Raw genomic sequence first — 23,435 nt, 5'->3', positions numbered from 1 at the left:
CATTTCGTTTTTTCGAACGAACGCTACGGGGCGCTACGCTTCTCTTCTTAGCGCTCGCCGGCTGTGATGGCTCACCTCCACGTGGAGGGCTTTCCCGCCACAACCAGTTTGTCCGCTTAGCCATAGTGTTACGTCGGCGAAGCGGAGGCCCAGAGGAGGAGCCACCCACGGCGATGACCAGGTTCGAGTCCGGGGAAGAGCGGTTTCAGAAATCAGGTAAGATGAAAAACAGAATCCAAAAAATAATTTTTTTAAAATTGCGGCGAAATCCAAAAACTCTGCAAAAAATCGGATGAGGGCTTTTTTTTTTTTTTTTTTTTGATGGCTTTTGTAAATTGATGCTTGGGTTTAGGGAAGAAGGAACAGGAGGGTGGCTGAGTCTGCCGAATGGCCGATCCGCCGGCCGCCCAGTCGATCATTCAGTCAGTCGGTCAGTCAGACAGACGGTCGCTCGACAGCGGCCTCCAGCAGCTTTTCACGCAAGAACAGCGCGGGCGCAAACAGCGTGCGCTCCCGATTGGCGTTCAAGACGCGAAAAAGGGTGGCACATCGGCCTCTCGCGGATTCGTGAAAACAAAAACTGCACAAATACATACCTCCCGGGACGTATTTCGCGGTCTCCAGAAACATTCGCGGGGCTACGTTTCCACAATGAGCCTGGGTTAAAAAAGTGCCAGAAGTAGTGAAAATGTACGTTTATTAAGTTTCGGAAGTGGGTGTGGCAAAATGGCTCGAAATCGCTATCTATGCAGTTTTGACTTGGCCCCCGAGCTACATTTCATGCACACATACGAAAACTGGCACACACATCAAACATGGCAATACCTCCAAAAAATTCACTTGGAGCAAAATCTCAAACCCAACAGGAAGTCGGATGTTTTTTACTTCCTCTGCTAAAAAAGTGCAGTTTTTGCCATTTTCACTTATCGCATTTTAGGGTGCTTTCACAATAGCACTTTTGGTCCGCTCCCCGAGTTTGTTTGACGTCAAAGTACGGTACGTTTAGCTAGTGTGAGCATGTCTTATGAACTCGGGTGCGCACCCGTGAACCGTACCTGGGTCTGCCTGAAAGAGGTGGCATGTAAGCACACACACTGAAGTCTTTTTCCATGACAGAGAGCTGTCAATTACATTGTCCAGTAGACCACTCTTAAGCCCACCCCATGCTATCCCAAGAAACCAAAGTCAACCCTTAAAATACTTAAATTGTGAGGTGAAACATTTAATCGGATGTTTTATTAGTTTTAAGAAGCTCACAGTAGAGGAGTAAACATCTCCACTGCCACTAGTGCTACAAAGCCCAGTACAGAGTTAGCATCAACTCACTTTGAACATTGCACATTTCGACCAGATGCCGAGACATAAGCTAAAGGGCTTCATAAGCCCTTTGTCCCAGATCAATGGCAGAAAACTGTTTTTGAGTTAGTTTAGTTTAAACTTTATTGCCTGTTCTGTTTGGCACAGAAAGGAAATTTGTCTTTAACACTGGTAACATACATACAACCATACAACACTAATACATAATAGCAACATGCATCAAGACACAAACATGAATTAAAAACTTAAAAACGAATAAGCCCATTACATATTACTGCAGATCATTCTTAACAATCGCACCATTCACTTTACGGGGATCCGATTTAATAAAACAACTGCAATTGGGATGAATGACTTTGTATAAGCATTTCTTCGGGCTGGAAATTTAAACCTGCATCCTGATGGTACCATTTCAAAAGCTGAGTAAAGGAGATGTTTATTATCTTTAAAAATGGCAGTTTTTCCATAAAGGAGTCAAATAAAATCTGCAGCGAATGTTGTTTGTGACCAGTTATCTTTTATTTATTATCGAAGGATGAAAGCATTATCAAATTAGCTCAAATATTTCAGAAATGAATACACAAGGGGCATATGATGCACAGTTTCCAGTTCAGCGGAATCCTGTATACTCAAATTATGTGTGGCCTAAGCAATCAGATTTGGACCAGTGAAGAGCCAACTTGTAGACAGGCTTATTCACAGTTTTTAAAATGGGAATTTGGAAATAAAAAAGAGATTACAGACTTTGATTGTTAACCAGATGCATGTGTCTGGTTGGTTGCCAGATAGCACATATGTGAGTCTCACTGGGTCTATAGGACATTAAAAGCATTTTTGAGTCTGAGTTGACGGATGCATGGAGCAGAGCGAACTATTGTGTCAAGGAGGAATGAAGACAGCATAATTGCTCTTGCCCTTATTGCCGCCCTCAGTCACCCCCAGGAAGGCTACAGTTGAGGAGCTGAATTCCTCAGCTGTAGCATATAAACATAGTCATAATGCAAACATTTCTAAAGTGTGAGCGACTTTAATCTAATGATAGATGAGGCATGGAGACCGGCACTGTGTGCGCCACATCCAGCTTCAAGCTTTTGGCTGACACCTCGAAATGTGACGTAACAGGTCACGACACTTGAAAGGTTTTCAATGGCTTTTAGATACACAGAAAAATGCAGGATATCAACACATCTTTTTGGTCTCGCTGGACTTTTTTTTTGGATAAATACACAAGGCTTATTTTATAAGACATCATTTCAGCCAGCAATATCATTTTAGTTTTAACCTCGTAATCACCAGGGGCCTCATGTACAAAGACTTGCGTTGAATTAATACTAAAACATTGCGTACGGACAAAGCTGTCAGTTGTATGCAACACATAAAACAACTAAGGGAAACTTATTCTCTTTGTACATTCGAATTACTGTGAAATTGAGCGCAATATGCACGAGTCCCTGTCTCCTCCCTCGTATGAATATGGTAATGACTCCACTTTGGGAAAACCAAATGAAAAAGCAATGGCAAAAGCAAGCAAGAAGAGAAACTTCACAGAATGTGAATTGGAGGTGCTCCTGTTGAAGGTAGACTGGGGAAAAACTGTTATTTGCAAGTTTGTCCTCCGGAATTAATAACAAAATAAAAAAAATGGAGTGAGAGAATTTAGCTGACGCAGTTAACCCAGTAGGGTCTGAACATCGCACTGTGAACGAATTAAAAAAGAAATGGTCTTGGTTGAAAGAAAAGATTCAAAATTTAGTCCCGCGTAGATCTCTACTTTAAATACATCACTCACTAAGAAGCCAGCCATGGCATTTACCACAATTGATATTTCTTAACTGTTTGAGGGTTATGATGACCGTAAAAACAAAAACAATAATATTTCTGAATAAACCCCACATCTGGACCTTGATTCCTTTTTACTGGTGTCACATTAACTATCGCTTTCAACTTAACCCACTGAAAAAAAAATTCCAATAATAAAGGATTATTTTCTCAGACACGCCTGAATGGAGTTATGATATATTTCCTCATATTTGGTAATACAGAGGTTATGCAATTAGAAAAATATTGTTTTTGCAAACCAGCCCAAAGGCATATGCACAATTGTTTTCCTCAGTTTGTTTTGATCTTCAGAAATGCGGTTTCAAAAACCACATCCTCACAGCAGAGAGAGAAAGCCACACTGCATTCACACCATACACAATCAATAACCATAATGTCAAGCTTAAGTGTTAACAGCTTTATAGAAAATTATCTCCATGTTTTTTTTATTATCAATACAATCCCTACTTTTAGTCTTTGCAGAAAAGCACGTGAGAAACACAAATCTTCCACATTTAGAAGGGAAGGAGGTGGAGAAAAGGAGAGGGGCTTTCCCAAACCTTTGTGTCTTCCCTTCTCCTTGGCCACTTGGGACCCTGGGCAAAGGAAGTAGATACGATCTGTCATTTTTTTGCATTCATGAAGGCCTGCTAGAGCTTTTGGCTTCCCTACATACTACGTGAAGTACCGGTGCTTGATGTTATTTTATGAGCGAGCACTTTGTTATGTGCCACCAGTTTGGCTGCCAATTTGAATGTGAATAAGAGAATGGCTGTTGTTCATTCACACAAAGCCTGAAAGATTGCACTGTTTCAGTTGTAGCTTATTATATTTAATTGACAGATATAGAGGATTATTATATGAGTATATGTTGACATTTGTAGTGGAGTAGTGGAAGAATACTGGTTGAAACATTAAATTGAAAAATATTTCATTGTATTACAAATGTCCCTTTTTAAGGATGATCCACTGAAGAACAACTCCACTAGTCCCAATCAAGCAAGTCAGAAGTGACTGTGGCAGTTAACCAAAACTCCACCAATTGACAGAAGTAGAGAACAAACCTTGGGAGAAACCAAGCTCAGTTGCAGGTCCAAGTAGCTCAACTGGTGGTTGTAGCAATGAGATCTATAACCGGGTGCTCCGGTTTCCCCCACAGTCCAAAGACATGCGGTACAGGTGAATTGGGCAGGCTAAATTGTCTGTAGTGTAGGAGTGTGTGTGTGAATGTGTGTGGATGATTCCCAGAGATGGGATGCGGCTGGAAGGGCATCCGCTGCGTAAAAACTTGCTGGATGAGTTGGTGGTTCATTCCTCTGTGGCCACCCCCCCCACCCCCCAGTTTTGTGCTCTTGACTCATCATCGAGGACCCCACAGCCTTCAGTGTAGTTCATCAACAGATAAGAAAAAAATCTTTTGACCTTGTTTCCTTTTTATTCATATTTTGTGAGCTTCATTGACATACTTAGATCAAAACCTACCCATACACCCGCCTCTAGGCCATATTCTGTAAGAAGTCAGGAATGTGGATGAAAATGGGCAAATACCCAGATAGCATATGAATGTGGGCACTTGTGGTCTTCCTTCGACCTAGACAAAATGAATGTGAGCCTGAAGTGGCCCACCTGTATAAAGGCAAAAAGGGGCCATTAAAGGGAAAGATTTGGCACTGATGGACAAATGTAATCTGAATGTGAGCCTAATGTGGCCCATGTGGAAAATTATCAATGAGGAAAGACAAATGTGGGCCACAGTTGGCAAAAATGTGGCATAGTCCTTTAGTGCTAATCTGGGTCTAAACCCAAGGTGGCTCACATGTGTAAGTGCAAATGGCTCAGTTATCTTAGGACATATGTGGGTCATTTTTGGCAAATATTTGGGACAGTAAACTCTGAATAATGTGGCTGTTAGCCTATAGTAGCCCAGAGAAGATATGGAAAATGTGGCCCAGTTATCCTAAAACAGATGTGGGCCACTTTTGGTGCATATTCTACACAGCAAGCTCTGGCTAATGTGAATTTGAGCCTAAAGAGACCCAGAGAAGACATGGCAAATGTGGCCCAATTATCATAAAACACATGCGGGCCACATTTGGCAAATACTCAGCACAGTAAACTCAGGCTAATGTGGCTGTTAGCCTATATCGGCCCAGAGAAGATATGGAAAATGTGGCCTAGTTATCTTAAAACAGATGTGGGCCACTTTTGGTGCATATTCGGCACAGCAAGCTCTGGCTAATGTGGATTTGAGTCCATAGTGGCCTAGAGATGACATGACAAATGTGGCCCAGTTATCCTAAAACAAATGTGGGCCACTTTTGGCAAATTTTCAGCACAGTAAGCTCTGGCTAATTTGGCTTTGGGCCTGAAGTGGCCCTGTGAAGATATGACAAATGTGGGCCAGTTACCTTAAAACAAATGTGGGCCACTTTTGGCGAATATTCGGCAAAGTAAGCTCTGGCTAATGTGGCTGTTAGCCTAAAGTGGCCCAAGAACATATAGCAAATGTGGCCCAGTTATCTTAAAACACATGTGAGCCACTTTTGGCAAGTATTTGGCACAGTAAACTCTGGCTAATGTGGCTGTTAGCCTATAGTTGCCCTGAGAAGACATGGAAAATATGGCCCAGTTATCTTAAAACATATGTGGGCCACCTTTGGCGAATATTCAGCACAACAAGCTCTGGTTAATGTGGCTGTGAGCCTAAAGTGACCAAGAGAAGATATAGCAAATGTGGCCCAGTCATCTTAAAACATATGTGGACCACTTTTGGCAAATATTCGGCACAGTAAGCTCTGGCTAATTTGGCTTTGGGCCTGAAGTGGCCCTGTGAAGATATGACAAATGTGGGCCAGTTACCTTAAAACAAATGTGGGCCACTTTTGGCGAATATTCGGCAAAGTAAGCTCTGGCTAATGTGGCTGTTAGCCTAAAGTGGCCCAAGAACATATAGCAAATGTGGCCCAGTTATCTTAAAACACATGTGAGCCACTTTTGGCAAGTATTTGGCACAGTAAACTCCGGCTAATGTGGCTGTTAGCCTATAGTTGCCCAGAGAAGACATGGAAAATGTGGCCCAATTATCTTAAAACATATGTGGACCACTTTTGGCAAATATTCGGCACAGTAAGCTCTGGTTAATGTGGCTGTGAGCCTATAGTTGCCCAGATGAGATATGGCAAACATGGGTAAGTATCTCTGGATAAAGGTAGTTTTCGCTCAAAGCAGCTGTGGTAAAATGAGGCAAGTATGGTACTGTTATCCTAAAACATATGGGTCACACTTTACAATAAGGTTCATTAGTTAATGTTAAGTAATGCATTTACTAACATACACAAACATTGAACAATACATTAACTACAGTATTTATTCATGTTAATAAATGTTAGTTAATGAAAATGCAGTAGTTCATTGTTAGTTCATGTTAACTCAGGGTGCGTTAACTAATGTTAACAAGCGTGGACTTGAATGTTAATAATGCATTAGTAAATGTTCAAATATGATTAATAAATGCTGTACAAGTGTTGTTCATGATTAGTTCATGTTAGTAAATGCATTAAATAATGAACCTTATTGTAAAGTGTTACCAATATATAAAAAGGTCACTTTTGGTAAAGATCAAGTACAGTGATTTTTTGATTATTATAGGGTTCAAATCATAGCTCTTTGACATTTAACACCTTTTGAATAGGGTCAGTTCTGGTTCATTTGGTTGAATTATGGGTGATATGTGGCATTGCTATGGCTTATTTTGTGGCCCAGATCTGGCAAACAGGAGCGGACTGCCCAAGTGCCATCATTCCATGTGGTATGTGGGCCGGATTTGAGCCACATGATTTTTGCTAGCTGGGATAGATTAATTAAAACATCAGGTATTTACTTGTGATAAGATCAACTAAAATGCATTTAAATACCAGCTGTAAACAGGTAATCTACACCTATTTTACCTATAGTAAAAAAAAAATTCTTACTTTACTCTACCTTTTCTCACCAGAAGATTTCTATTAGAGTATTATTAGACTTCAGTGGCTCACCAGTGCCACTGGTATGATCTTTAACAAGATCTATGTGTAATTTTGATTCACGAAGCTACAAATTCATTTGAAGCAATGATGTAATTATGATTGTAAAGTAAAATACTACTACCAGGAAGGCATGAGAAAAGTTCATGGTCAAGGGAGAAGCGTGACCTGCCGAGGATCTCACACTCTGTCTGAGGAAACGAGTGATGTCAGCTTCTAGTATTTCATCTCTCCGTCATGTCTTCTATTGTTTAGCCCCTGTGTTTCCATTATTGCTGGGCTTTGGGACTGGATTGGACGTAAGTGGCATGGAAAAGCTTTTGGAGGGAAAAGGCCTGAGAACTGAACTCACATCCTGCTTTTGTTGGGACACTTTTCGGAATGTTGATGATTGTATAAATATTTGTTTGAAATTTCTTTTGATTTTTTTTTTAAACGTGCACGTCTGCACCTTTGCAACCAATGATGGAAGGATTAGTCAACAAATAAAGATAAAACACTTGCTACAGATAAATCACACCTTTAAACTAGTTACCTGGTCCCACTTTATATTATAGGGCCTTAACTAATATGTACTTACAAAGGAATTAATAATTTGTTACAATGTACTTATAGTGTAAATACATGTATTTATTGTGTACTTATGCTTGATTAAATACCTGTATTTAATTACATCTGTAATTAACTTCTGTAATTACATTTGTAAATACACTGCTGACCATTCCCTACACCTCAACCCACCCTTAAACCTACCCACACCACCAAACCTGTCCCTAACCCAACCCCTATCCATACTCAAGAGCACCACAAGTGTTCTCAAATACTTTATGAACACAGTAAGTACATTGTGTTTATTTTTTGATGTAAGTACATAGTAGTTAAGGACACTTAATATAAAGTGGGACCAGTTACGTTTTAGATTCAGGAGCAAAATAACAGTATCAGTTACGATTTTCTTCTCAACTTTTAACTGAAAAAAAATTAACTTTTCATCTCTTCAGTTAGGAGCAAAAGTCTACACGGGGATTGTGCAATATGTACAGTAAATATTCATTTAAATCCATTTTAATACACAACATTTCAGTATTGGTTTTAAATATCAATGTTGTACCGTTGACTATTGAAATCTGTTCTCATTTAAATTAAATGTTGAAAACTATTGGAAAAGTCTGTCATTGTTTGCCTGAATCTGTGTTCATAGCTGTTATAAATCATATTAGGAATTTTACAGTGATTGTAAAAAGTTTTTACCGTTAAACAGTAGGTGGAGATTATTATGTCTTACATCATCACTTTAAAAATCTTCTGGTTCACCTGTAGACGTGCAGGCATGCTCCTGGAAGGATCTCTACTGTAAGAACCTTTGCTTTTCTTTGTGTGCATTAGCACATCAATTAAGCCATTAGCTTTTAAACAATAGGATGCTGTTCACGCTGTTCTTCTTGGCTTACTCCACAAAAGTTTCCTAACCCCCCCATAGGTGTACATAAATGTCTCAGTAATCCCTTTATTTAAAGTATACCTATTGTCCAGAGAGAAGTGGGGGTCTTTCTCCAAGGGAGCAGTCCTAGTGTCCAGCGCCACAAAAATAAACAAAATAATAATAAAATGATTTTGTCTCTGTTTCATCTTGTCAACCAGGTGAACCAGGCCTGTCAATCCAACCCACTGGGCTCTGGACTGGGATATCTAGAGCACATCTGCCAACTCATAGAGAAGATTGGACAGCTACAAGAACATAACCTCCGACTACAGAAACAGATCTGTGGCCTGCAGAAGGAAGGAAGGGTGATCAAGACTAAAGAGGTATAAACAGACTCATCTTTAAGTCTGGGAACACACCAGCTGATAGGTGGCCAGCAGGCGATGGCAGGTGTTTTAAAAAAGTGCTGGTCAGCTTTCAATTTATTTGGGTTTTAATCAGACATAGTCAGCTGCTTTTGTCCAGTTCTGCATGTCAAATAACTGGTTGAGGTCTTTGAGAAAGAAAACATGCCTACATGCTGGTAGCTGTTGCTTAGTCTGTATTTTTTATTTAGTTTTGTCCCATTTCAATGCAAAAAACACCAAGGTTAGCATTCCTCAGACACATAGTTTTCATTCCTTCTTTACTTTTTGTTTGGTGTGGTGTTTAATGGTGTGTCTCTACAATTAAAAGCTTACTCAGTGTTGTCCAGTCTTACTTTTGAAGGTTTAATGATTAAAATTTAGTCATATAAAATTGAACAGACAATATATTTTTGCTAAAAGGTACAAAGATGTTTGACATGCCTTAGCAACAGAATAAATGTCAATCAAAAGACTCCGAACCTCCAGATACACCCCTAGCATACTTGCCCAAAACAAAACTGTATAGATCAGTTATTGGAATGAACACCAAAACCCTACTAAATGTGTGTAAAAATCTACAGTGTGGGCAACGTATATCAATGCTTTAGCCAATTTTTCAGGTTATGAATCTTTCGATTTGTATGTAATCATTATCAGGGCCCTTCCCTTAAAAGATCAAACATTAGAAAAATAAAGCATAAAGAGGTTTGCAAACTGAGAGAGAAGCCACAATTTTAAAGTAAGTGTAAAAGGTATTGATGTCCCTTTCACTTCGAGTTGAATTTTTTTTTTTTTTTTACTTTAAACTCATTTCAACTCAAAGCCACTTTAAAAAAGTGAACTTTTGCCTGCTGCTGATTAGATTAACTGTTTTCAAGTACCACCTTGAACATTAGAATGCACATACAGAATGGCGCAACCAGTCTGTAAAATAATAACTTATCGCTTTATGAATTTATAGCCTGTTTGCTTATCTTCAGTGTTTACCATTGAACAATCAATTTGAAGTGAGCTTAATTTGGAATTTATGACGAAACATTTGCTGTTAGAGGTTTTAAGATAAATTACAAAGATTTTTGGGTCACACATATTGTAGTGTTTTTGTTACATCGTAACGATACACATAACAACTAATTTATGTATTTATTATTATATTTAATGAATAATATTTATTAAGTAAATGTACCAACTGTTATTACTATATTGAATACATTTAACAAAGACACTACAGATAAATAGTTCCCAGATTTTGTATCTGCGAAAAACTATTGAGAATGAGATAGATTTTTTTTTATATCTAAGCTGTAGATTTAATCATCACTAATTGTTATTACTGATGTTTTTTATTAGCATTTAAAAATTCTGAATGGCTGGTAACTGTGAAAAGTTAATTTCAAACTTGTTTGTGGTTCCAGATTTGAAAACACAACATACTTATCAAGTTGAAATGGTTTAAAGCAACCCAGGCTCATTCTAAAAAAACGTACCTCTATATACATTTCTGGAGACCACCAAATAAGTCCCAAATGCTCCGTTTTTTTGCAGTTCTTTTTTTCGCGCTGTGTACGCTTTTCCAGATTGAATTTTGAGTGCCATTTGTGCCTGCTGTTTTCACGGAAATCCACCAGAGCCCGCTTTTGACTGACTGAATGATTCACTGACTGACCAATCGACTGAGCCAACCTCCTCCTTCCCTAAACCCAACCAATAGTATTTTCAAAAGCACAGACTGACCCGCCCACCCACTTCCCTAAACCCAACCAACAATTTGAAAAAGCAATCCAGAAAAAGAAAAGCCCTCACCTGATTTTCACCACGTTTTACCACATTCTCACCGTTATTTACTTCTTTATTGAATTTTTTGGATTCTGTTTTTATCTTACCTGCTTTCTGGAACCGTTCCTCATCAGACTCGAACTCTGTTGTCGTGCTCAACTCCTCTCTGTCTCAAGTCAACCAACTTACATGGCAAGCTAACCAGACAAACTGGTTTCAGGAAAACCATCCATATGGAGGTAATCGGTCAGCTGGTAAGCGTGAAAAGGAACAGCGTCATACCACTCCAAAGTGTTTGTTTTAAAAATGAAATGTAGCCATACGTACTTCTGGCTACATATTTTGTGATCTCCAGAAATGTATATAGAGATACGTTTTCAGAATGAGCCTATGTTGGTTTAAAAGCATCTCTGTAGGTCTGAATTCAAAATACAAAGTCTTGGAGTAGTAATTTGTTGTGGGTAAAGCCCCATATTGATGCCTGGGGGAAAGGATTATTGGTTTATACCGTCTTAGTGTAAATCCAGCTGTTTTGAGTGTAGGGTTTAGGGTTTTTTAGCTAGGATGGATAAAAGTCTATTTAACTAACAGAGCTTCTGGATGCAGCCCTTTTTCGACCCATACACAGAGGGGGTATTCGTTTCAAAGGACCTCATGTCCTCTCACATGGATTTCATTTGTTTTTATGTGTCCCATGTTGACATTGTTCAGGACAAAAGTCTTTTCCTGTGTTTTGGTTTGGTATCATTGAGAGAAGCTCTCTCAGGCATGACATTTTTGTTTTGTTTAATTGCAAAGCAGATGAATACCAGTGTAAACCATACAAAAATAAATATGCTCAACTAAATCTGCAACAAATGTTTAGGTTATTTAGCAGTTATTTATTGCAAAGTGCCAAAATGCAAAAGAATTCTGGTAAATCCATTACAGGCTCATTCTGAAAGTTTAGCCATATATATGCTTCTGGAGATCGTGAATTATGTAGCCAAAGCTACGTATGGCTGCATTTCATCTTTAAAATAAATGCGATGGGGTGGTATGACAACTTTCCTTTTTGCGCTTACCAGCTGACTAATTACCTCCGTATGCATGGCTTTCCCGCTGTTATCATTTTGTCCGGTAGCTCAACACATACGTTAGTGGACTTAAGACGCAGAGTTGAGGCAACAATGGGGTTCGAGTCCTGTGAAGAACGGTTTCAGAAAGCAGGTAAGACAAAAACAAAAGCTAAAAAATTAAATAAGTTAATAAGAAGGGGGCCACCCTATGGCGCAGTAGGTAGTGCTGTCGCCTCACAGCAAGAAGGTCGCTGGTTCGAACCTTGGCTGGGTCAGTTGGCGTTTCTGTGTGGAGTTTGCATGTTCTCCCTGCATTCGCATGGGTTTCCTCCGGGTGCTCCGGTTTCCCCCACAGTAAAAAAAGATGCTGTACAGGTGAATTGGGTGGGGTAAATTGTCCGTAGTGTATGAGTCTGAATGAGTGTGTATGGATGTTTCCTAGAGATGGGTTGCAGCTGAAAGGGCATCCGCCGCGTAAAAAACATATGCTGGATAAGTTGGCAGTTCATTCCGCTGTGGCGACCCCAGATTAATAAAGGGACTTAGCTAAAAAGAAAATGAATTAATGATTGAATGAGTAAATAACAGGGTGAGAACATTGTAAAATCTGAAAACGTGGTAAAAATTAGGGGCTTTTCTTTTTTTTAGATTTTTTTCAAAATACTGCAGTTGTGTTTAGGGAAGAGGGTGGGCGGGTCAATTGGTGCTTTATAAAATACTATTGCTTGGGTTTAGGGAATGGGGAGGGTGGTGGTTGGTCAGTCAGTAAATCAGTCAGTCGGCAGCAGCCTGTGGTGAATTTACGTGAAAACAGCAGGTACGAATGGTACTCACGAGAGAAATTTGACATCTGAAAAAGCATACAGCGGCCTCTGGTGGACTCATGAAAACATAAACTGCAAAAAAACGTAGCTCCTGCACTCTCAGAAATAAAGGTACGTGAGCTGTCACTGGGGGGTGGTACCTTTTCAAAAGGTACACATTTGTACTTAAAGGGTCCATATTGGTACCTTAAAAAATTACCTACAAATTTTAAGAGGAACACTTTTGTACTTTTTAGGTACTCATATGTACCCTTGAGGTATTAATATGGACCTTTTAGGTACAAATTTGCACCTCTTGTAAAGGTACCACCCCAGTGACAGCTCTTTATTTCTGAGAGTGTGGGATGTATTTTGCTCTCTCCAGAAATGTATATAGGAGTGCGTAATCAGAATGAGCCTGGGTTAGGTAAATCATACAGCTGCTCAGATTTAATTAAGTTAACAATCTGTAGCATATAAAAATCTGAACCACATGTGTGTTTTCTATCTCAGAACAAAATGGTGCATGTGGCTTGAATGCTTTCAGGCCAAAACCACAGGAACAACATCAACATGATTGACCATGCTTTGTAGGGTGATGCGTGTTTTTCTGACATGTCTGTCATTGTTTTTACTTTCTATTTTGTAACTAAATTAGTAACAACCCTATAATGTTCTTTGCTGAACATGGATGCAATCTAAAAAGCAGATATTGTAAAAGGTATAAAGCAATGCAAACTTATCAAATTTAAGAGCTAAATCACTGGACACTACAATTCTTTTTTTTATTATAGCAACAGGTGAATTAAGGCAGTCCAGGTTGAGAGAATACTATCAAAATGGTCGCAGGTTTTGTTGTCAGTCAGTGTTTGATGCCTTCTATTATGTGTTCAGTGTCCATTAACAAGATTTATTGTGCATCATGAACAGGGCTTAACATTAACAATTTTGATCACCAGCCACTGTGGCTTGTAGTTTTTCAACATTACTAGCCACTCGCCACTTTTTATTTAACAAAACATATGCACAGTAATTTGTCCTGGTTAAAGGTCCCAGATCACCAGTTAACTACACATAAATGGGGAGTTAATCTCCAATTAAAGCAATGTTATTGTAGAAAATGATAATTAAACCATATTAACCCAAAAGAAAGCAGGTAAAAAACATACCGTGTGATAATGAAAGGATGATCACACACACACGGGTAATGTTAGACCCATAAATAATCTGTTTAAAAAATGGTTACAGTGAAAGCAACGGGCGCTGCTTACAATAGGTCAACTCTGGAAATCTTGAAAGTAGCAAGACTGTGGGTGTCATGATTACCAGCGATCGCTAACCACCAGAGTTCGCTGGAAAATATTCACTCTCCTTGAACTACATATCTGCCATGTTATGGACTACAACACCCAGTCAGGCCACACACACACACAACCGGTTCAAGATCCAGACTGATTAAACTCTCACAGCTGAAGCCACTCACACAGTGATTATTTGGACTATTTAAACCCCTCTGTTCCACACACATGTTGCCAAGTTTTGTTAAGCTGTTGCTGTCCTTACATAAGCGTTTTTCCTTGTTTCCTTATGCCTGTCCCTACTGAAAAATCCAGCTTAAACCAGCCTAGGCTGTTTGGCTGGTTTTAGCTGGTCGACCAGGCTGGTTTTAGAGGGGTTTTGGCCATTTCCAGTCTGGTTTCCAGCTATTTCCAGCCTGGTCTTAGCTGGTCAGGCTGGAAAATGACCAGCCAAATCCAGCTAAAACCAGCTTGACCAGCCTGGTTTAAGCTGGATATAGCTGGTTTTGGCTGGACTCCCAGCTTGGCTAGGCTGGTCAAGCTGGTTTTAGCTGGTCATCTCCCAGCCTGACCAGCTAAGACCAGGCTGGAAATGGCTGGAAACCAGCCTGGAAGTGGCCAAAACCCCTCTAAAACCAGCCTGGTCGACCAGCTAAAACCAGCCAACCAGCCTAGGCTGGTTTAGGCTGGATTTTTCAGCAGGGGTGTTTTTGACTTTTGGACTGTTTATCGTGTTTTGACCCTTTTCTGCCTGCCCCGAACCTTTTGCCTGTTTTATTGGATTTGCTTCTGGATTGCCTACTACACTGTTTATACTGGTGTTTGACCCTTGCCTGATTGACCATTCTTATAATAAAGCAGCATTTGGAACTACCCCAGCTTGCATAACATCCCTTCGCAACAGTGGGTGCATGTTTATAACTTTTTGTCTCTAAGAGAATCGATCGCATCAGTTGTGTTTCTAGACACAATTGCTTCATGAAAGGAAACGGGAGCGCACACGTGTTATAAACAGTCGCATGCATCACCCTAGCTGTTAGCGTGAGTGATTATCGTCTTATTCGGTATTCGCCTGCTTTGCTCACGCGAAGTTGCGAACGGAATGATTTTTGTCAGTCGTGTTGCTTCTCAATTCTAAGATCGTCTTTGCATGCATATTGGACCATCCTTATTGTCGAACCCTGATATTAAGAATTATTATCAGGGAAAATTATTTTCAACCAGCCAAAGTGGCTTGTGGGAGTGTCTGTTTTACCAGCCACCGCTGAAATCTACCCGCATTTGGCTGGTTGGCGGGTGTTAATGTAAAGCCCTGATCATGAACAACACACAAGTAGATCACAAGTAGTCAGTCGAGATGTTTCCAAATGGTATTGAAATGCATTTAAATGTGCCTCTAGTGTTCGTATTTGTTTGAGAGTTAACTACATTACTTTCACAAGAGCACTCTGTGAGACATGCAGGTGCAGTTGAATGAATGAACCCTTGACTTCAGGTTTTGAATGATAGCAACAACTTTGATTGTGTTTTAATTTTGATTCAACACAGCAAGTGAATGTCTCTACTGATTAAAGACCTGTGACAGTGGGTAGACATCTTCCTGAATTCTGGACGAAGTGCTGTTCAACGAGAGTAGATTTGTTCATGGTTTTTCATAAAGTCAACTCTAAACAGGCTCTGGCAGGTTGGGCCCTAGGGCCGGAAAAGACTTCCACGGTCACATTGAGTGAGCTCAGTGGGGGTCTGCACTTCAAAGGTCATCAAAGAAAGCACAGGAGAAAGAAAGGCATAAGAAAGGGGGACTTTGTAGAAAAGTTCTTCTGCCTGGAAATCAAACATATGCCCACTTAAATGTTGGTAATCACACTCAAAATAAAATAAAAAAATAATAAAAAATTGTTGGCTTGTTCAAACTACTTATTTAAAATGAGCTGAAACAACACAATTCTTAGATTTCATTGGGAAAACTTAATTTTTTTTAATGTGCAATCCACATAAATTTAATAAAGGTGTTAAGTTAACTTAATCAATTTGTGTTGGGACAACATGAATGGATTGTGTGGAACCTGGCCCTTTTTACAATGCAGAGCAAATCATTTAACAAATGGTTCTCACAACCTCCAGTTTTGTAGAACACTAATACATGTGTTATCTTACATTTAGACATTTAGCAGGCACTTTTTTTCCAAAGCCACTTACATTTAATCTTAAACTCAACACTCACAGTAAATATGCAAGACATTATCATTTTGCACTGGATATAGAAAACATACAATAAAACCCACTGCAAAAAGTCCCTATCTTTTATGCGTTACAATCTTACCAAATCTTTGCCAAAACCAATCTTGTTTTAGGAATACAAATATGCAATATCAGATAGTGATTATTTATCTTTTTTTTTTACATAAGTAAAGCTTAAAGTTAGCTATTTTACATGTACATTAAGCTTAATTGCAATCAGAGACATAATTTAAGACCAGCCTTGGATTTTTAAGACTTCATTAGCTTGTTTTAATAACTTGTCTTAAGATTACCATTTAAAATACAAATAAATAAATAAAAGCTCAATCACACCTGTTCTTTAGTGACAAAAATACACTCCGTTATATTTTGTAGCAGTAAGCATCAGTATTTTGATATGCAACAAGCTATAATTTTGCATTGTTCCTACAGTCAAGTCCTAATTTGAATAAAAAGTTTGGACCATATGAATTGACTGTGTGTTTAATCCTGACTTAATTGATAAAATAATATTGTTTTTATTTTAAATGCTTTCATTCATTTTAAGACAGAATATACAATATCCGGCATGATTGAGAACACCACATTTTAAAAATGAATATTTTTATTCATTTCTCAGTGATTATAGGCAATGTATTCTGGTGCATTTAAAAAACTGATTTATTAAAGACATATTTCTTAAAATAATATTTTAATCACCAAACATGTTTAGAAATTGAAAGATACAATTAAATTCAAGCAAAATATTGCAAAAATAAAATTACAACTTACAAAATTACAACTTATTTTTTATTTTTATTTTCCTTCTCTTAATTTTTCTTCTTTTAAAATTTTGTATTTAATATTTTTTTTATAACATATAATGTTGGGTGTACTAGTTTTTGGATATATGCAGAGCACTGTATAACAACAAGTCCAAATAAAGAGGAGTTCTCCTGTTTAGCTAGTTTTATTTTCACACAATTATAAAAGCAAACAGTTTAAAAATCAACTAACAAGCAAGTTTTAAGATGATTAAACTAAATAAATTGCTTTAAATAAGTGTTTAATACTTATTTAAAAAAAAGCGTAGCTAAGATTTCTTATTTCAATTATATTTGTCTTACTGCCCTGACAGGTAACTTGACTTTTTTTCTAGTGTGTATCTTCTTAAATCATTCATTTGTTTTTCATATTAAGATGGTTATTTTTGCACTGCAGAAAAAAAATCATGAATGTATGGACTAAAAATTAACTTATTAAAGCTCTAAAATGATCTAACAACCATTCATAACAGTTATGGTGCTTATTATTTGAATAAATCCATACAACCTCATATAGCATGTTAGTGTCTGATTCCACTCATTGGTTGAAACTGTAAGGGTATTATTTATATTAGGTGGTCTTAACTAGTATGCTCTTGAATGTACTATATGTACAGAAATCACTCATTTGTAACAATGTACTTATTGTGTAAATACATAATTTTTATGTTGTACTTATGATTGATTAACCTGCATGTAATTACATCTGTACATGTTTAATTAAACTGTTTCTTACAACCCTAACACCTGAACCCACCCTTAAAGCTACTCATACCACCAAACCGTTCCCTAAATTTACCTGTCTCCCACCTCAAAAGCACTTAACATGTTTTGCAATACTTTATAAACACAGTATGAACATTGTATTTATTTTTCAACCCGGGCTCATTGTGGAAACGTAGCCCCGCTGACGTTTCTGCGGACCGCGATTTACGTCCCGGGAGGTACGTATTCGAGCGTTTTTTGTTTTCGCGGATCCGCGAGAGGCAGCTGTGCGCGCTTTTTCATGTCCCGGGCGCCTCTCGGGATCGCGCGGCGTTTGCGCCCGCGCTGTTCTCGTGCGAAAAGCCGCCGGATCGAAAAAAAACAAAAAAAGCAAAAGCCCTCGTCTTCGATTTCGACCGCGTTTTCGGATCCCGCCGCGTTCTCGCTCTTATTTTTCGGATTCCGTTTTTCATCTTACCTTATTTCCGGAACCTGCTGTTCTCTGGACTCGATCCCGGTCGTCGTCCACCGCGGCCGGCTCCTCCTCCGGGGCCTCCGCTCTGCCGACGCAACGCTGTGAGCTAAGCGGACAAACTGATTGCATCGGGAAAGCCCTCCACTCGGAGGCGAGCCGTCGGCCTGCGAGCGCGAAGAGGAGGGGCGGAGCGGCGCCACACCGCCCTGCAGCGTTCGCTCGAAAAAAACCAAACGCGGCCTTTACGTACCTCCGGCCACGTAAATCGCGGTCTCCAGAAATGTCCGCGGAGCTACGTTTCCAGAATGAGCTTGGGTTGTTATTTTTTGATGGTCACCTATTATTAATAATAATAATAATAATAATAATAACCTAACATCAAACACATCCACTGAATAAAATGCTCAGTGGTTACAATAGTTTAGTTAATGGGTTCGTTAGGATGACAAAAACGTTCAGTGGATACAGAATTAATTTGCTCCTTTAATATGTCACACAGGAATAGTAAGTGGACCACACTGCTTGAACTCCCGGCATGTTAGATCCCCTGTGCATGTTTTTGTCTGTGGAGAAAAAGCAACAGGCAGGAACATGCTGTTACACACATCAAAAGGCAGGGGAACTCCTGAAACATGCCCCAGTCTCCACTGTAATGGACCACGCTGTCTCGCCAGCCTCCTCCCTTACCCAACCACCCCTAAACCCTCACAGCATGCTTTCATCTGTACTCATAAAAAGCATTCAGGCCCCAGACAATATGCAATTGCCGCCATTGTAGTGTCCTCCGCCTGTCTTGTTAGTTCTACACCTTGATCTTTTCAGCTATCCTCCGTGACCAATCAGATGAACAGATATTCTTCATCACAGCATTGCATCTGGTGTTTTGCTTTATGCAACATTTAAGACAAATTCCTTTATCTCCAGTCCAAGGTCAATAGTTTTTGCTTCTTTCTTTTCAAGAATCTTCACGATGCATGGATGCTTTCAGAGCAATCACAGTTCATTTTGAAGTCAGCGAAGGCCTGCATGTCTTTGTTCTCAGTGTCAACAACAGCAAACTATATAAGCCATGGCATCATCACCTAATCAATCAAACAGCATTTACCATGCAAATACAGATAGAACCAAGAGGATAAGCTTGGATAAATAGAGATTTGGGAAGCTTGTTATCACTCTAACTGACAAGAAGCACTGCTGCAATTATATTAGCTACTGGCTAATTACCTGCCTATTATAATGTAGTAACTGTTCAGTAACCATTGTAAAGCATAGTATTATTCTGCATTCCTAATCCATACACATTATTAAAGTTTGTATCCAAAAATTGCAAAATATACACTTCTTAAGCATTTCATTACACTGCCTTAAGATTACCATTTAAAACAAACAAATAAATAAATAAATAAATAAATAAATAAATAAATAAATAAATAAATAAATAAATAAATAAATAAATAAATAATTAATAAAAGCTCAATCACACTCATTCTTTAGTGACAAAAATACACTCTGTTATATTTTGTAGCAGTAAGAGCCAATATTTTGATATGCAACAAGCAATAATTTAATAATTAAATAATATTGTTTTAAGTTTAAATGATTTCGCTCATTTTAAGACAGAATATACAGTATTCAGCATGATAAGTACACCCCATTTTGAAAATAAATATTTGTATTCATTTCTCTAGGCAATGTATTTTGGTGCATTTAACAAAACAGATTTATTAAACAGATATATTTATTAAAATAATATTTTAATCACCAAACGTGTTTAGAAATTGAAAGATACAATTAAATTCAAGCACAATATTGCAAAAATAGAATTACAACCTACAAAATTTTAACTTATTTTTATTCTGCATTCCTAATCCATACACATTATTAAAGCTTGTATCCAAAAATTGCAAAATATACACTACCTGTCAAAAGTTTGGGGTCAGCTGGATTTTTAAATGTTTTAAAATAAGCTTTTCCTGTTCACCAATGCTGCATTTATTTAATCAAAAATACAGAAACAATTTGTAAAATTTAAAATGTTTTTGCACTATAAAATAACTGTTCAAAAGTTGCTTATAATTTAATTGAATCATTTATTCCAGTGATTTTAAAGATGTATTTTCAGCTTTATTACATAGTTTTCAGAGTCACATGATCCTTTAGAAATCAGTCTAATATTATTATTATTATTATTATTATTATTGTTATTATTAATATTATTATTAATATGGTAATAGTAATTAAAGCAACAATGACTGGATTAATTATTTCATTTACAGTAAGAAAGCAGTTATTTAAAATTTTAATAAATACTTAACAATTAAACTTTTTTTTTCATTTAGGAAATGCCGCCTTGATGAAAAGAATAATTTTCTTAAAGCAAACAAAAAATAAATAAATAAATAAAATAACATGAAAAAAATAAAACTGACCCCAAGTTTTTGACCAGTAGTCTTGGCAAAGTCCCGTTACGGCAAGTAATTTCAGTCGGCAGCCGTCTTTAAAACACCTTTCGAGCAGTATGCTCGGGCATTCTGTCTGAATGGGGAAACATCAAATTTTCTAAAAAAGCTTGCCAAGCTTTCGACTGAATTTCATATCAGGAACACGAATAAAAATAAAGTTTTAAATAAAACTTTTGAGTTCAAAATTAAAACTGCATTTAGTTTAATTTCTAAACATCCAAATCACACAAAATCTGCAGAAACTCACGTCTGGTAAAAGCCCCTCCACCGCAGTATTGTCATTCTATAGCGATAGATGATTGGCTCCTATACTAAAAGGCAGGCTTTATTCGCTATATATCGAATGGTGATTGGCTTCTGTACTAGCAGACGAGGCTTTATTCGCCATATTGAAGCTGTGGTCACGCTGGACTTTATTTCCCCCATATACTTCCATTCATACGCATGCGAATGCATCAGACCGGAAACTCAAGCTCGTGCGACAAGTTTTGCAGTTCACTGCGTTGCAAAGTTCAAGCTTGGTGAATTCTGACCTGCGAAATCACATCACGTGACTGCGTGAGACCGATCGAGGATCAAAACATGACCTCTCTGTACAGGAATTTAAAACATGGACCAATCGCTCACTTTTTTAATGTCTAATCATCTTGTTTAATCCCCTTCTCGCAGCGCTGCATGACAGAATTTCGCATGCTTAAACTCTAGTGTGACTGCAGCATTGACTGTTACACTTTTCCCCATTTATAAAGATATGAGTGACATAACTTGTGTATTCTATAGTCTATGGAGTAGGTTCTTTTGCATTTTTAACAGTATCTAAAATATGTTGTATTTTTTACACTACACATTTGGTTGGGAGGTAAATGTGTAACAACAGTATAGGTAATTGGTGGAAAATGACACTAGCACATTTCAGTTGTTTAGACGGTCCAAGGAAAATGCTTAAAATTGTGACCCAGATAGAGAATGTTAAGAGTGAAATGGTATCTGCAGGATTGACAGATCACAAATAATATGTATTAATTTTTAAAATAGTTCTTCCTAGACACTATTCTTTTTTATTTTTTATTTATCTGAGCTGCTAAATGAAATAAAGCTGATGTCAATGAAAGAAACAGACTACTCTGACTCCCCTAATTCTCTCACAGCTTAATAATATATTGCAAGATATACACTAAAGATCAGATAATGAGGGATTATTATAAACTAACCATATTTCAGTACATTCACAACCAATAATAGTAAATAATAAAACTTAAATAGTTTTTGCTAGTGAATGCACATGTTTGAGGACTCAGTTATCTTCCACTTGCATAAAAATTGGAACCAGATGTCTATTCTACAGGCCAAGTATGTGCTATCATCCTTGACCCATGAGCGTGAACAACAACAAATTTAATTTAGATTTCATGAAGTGAACTATTTTAAGTACTCCTCTGTTCCAAATGACCACACTTTGATTTGGAGCATTTGGACCATATAATACGTAAGCATTGCAAGTCATTTTACGCATAAATTCATCAAAAAGATGACTTGCAAAGTATATAAATCTAATGACCATTTTTGCTTGATAAGAAACTATTTATTTTAACTTAAATATTTTTTCTTTGCAGGACTTTTTCATGCAGCACTGTAGCTGTGGAGCAGCTGGTCTGGCCTTTCAAGAGCTGAAAAGACACTTTCGCAGTGACCACTACAGCCCAACGGCCTCGAACGGCACGCTGTCTGACCTCACCACAATCCCGGAGGTCACGCGCATCCCCCTCAGGGCAGCCATGAGAGGTCAGTGCGCAAACACACCTGGAGTCATACATACAAGGCTAAGATTAATCAGTGTTTACACTGGCTGGAGATCCAATTGGAAAACAACTCATTTTTAGAGCTTATCTATGTGTAATTGCAATCAGATAATGGAATGAGTTAAATAATCACTTAATTAAACTGAAAAGAAAAAAAAAATGTTAAAGAGTTTAAAATCGAAGTGTCAACTTTTAAAATTAATGATGTATATTGTATTCAAATATTTTATTTAATCCTATAACATAATTATTTTTATTTATTTATAAAAAAAAAGGTATAAACACTTGTTCCCCTGAACTTGCTAAGAGTGAGCCGGAGAAAATGAAAGCACGAAAGCAGCAGCAAGGAAAAATCAGATGTTCAAGACATAATCTTTAAAATAATAACACATAAAAAATTAGCAAATATACACAGTAACTGAGATTTGTGAAACAATAACAATAAATTAAATAGTTATTTTCCATAGAGCGAAACAAATCATCCACCCGTACAGTTGAGTAGTGGAGGGGCACAAACAAAAATATAATTTGTATATTTTTTTCTGAAAAAAATTAGCAACGAATTTTATTTGCTAAAATTTTTAACTCTGTTTTAATGTATATTTTTGGTCAGTTATCTATAAACAAGAATATCAAATAACATTTGAGGTGATGCGCCTCAAAACAAGTCCGCTATATGGACCAAAACATGAATTGCTGGGACATTGTGTTGGTTTGTTAAATAAAATGATAATCTAGCCTTAATAGAATTTAAGTAAAATATAAATATTTACATTTCAGAGAAGCCTATATTAAACTGTTAACTATATTAAGCATATAGCAAATAACTACTATTAATGACAAACTTGAATGAGCAGGAAATACTTTTACAATGTCAGGGTTTCTGCAGGGTCTTAAAAAGTCTTAAATCTCAAACACCAAATATTAGGCCTTAAAAAGTCCTAAATTTACTGACATAATGTGTTGTAGGTCTTAAATTCTTTTTTAAACAGGTCTTAATTTTCCTTGTAATGCTACCAAATCTGGCC

At 37.7% G+C, this 23,435-nt stretch overlaps 1 protein-coding gene across 2 annotated transcripts in view; it reads left to right on the top strand.

Annotated features, from left to right (window-relative positions):
* Nucleotides 1–23,435, top strand: part of si:ch211-250c4.3 — a 58,028-nt gene that overhangs the window by 22,120 nt on the left and 12,473 nt on the right. For both annotated transcript variants that reach the window (XR_015504902.1, NM_001365219.2), the window contains 2 exon segments: nt 8,799–8,963; nt 22,222–22,390. Coding sequence is in view for 1 of the 2 variants with exons in the window: in NM_001365219.2 (NP_001352148.2) it covers nt 8,799–8,963; nt 22,222–22,390 (334 nt within the window). In the remaining variant the exon portion in view is untranslated.

Source organism: Danio rerio, chromosome 13 (assembly GCF_052040795.2).
Source record: "Danio rerio strain M-AB ecotype USA chromosome 13, GRCz13ab, whole genome shotgun sequence".
NCBI classification, from domain to species: Eukaryota; Metazoa; Chordata; class Actinopteri; order Cypriniformes; family Danionidae; genus Danio; species Danio rerio.
Note: the sequence above shows the minus strand (reverse complement) of the source record. Positions and strands in the feature narration are given on the sequence as shown.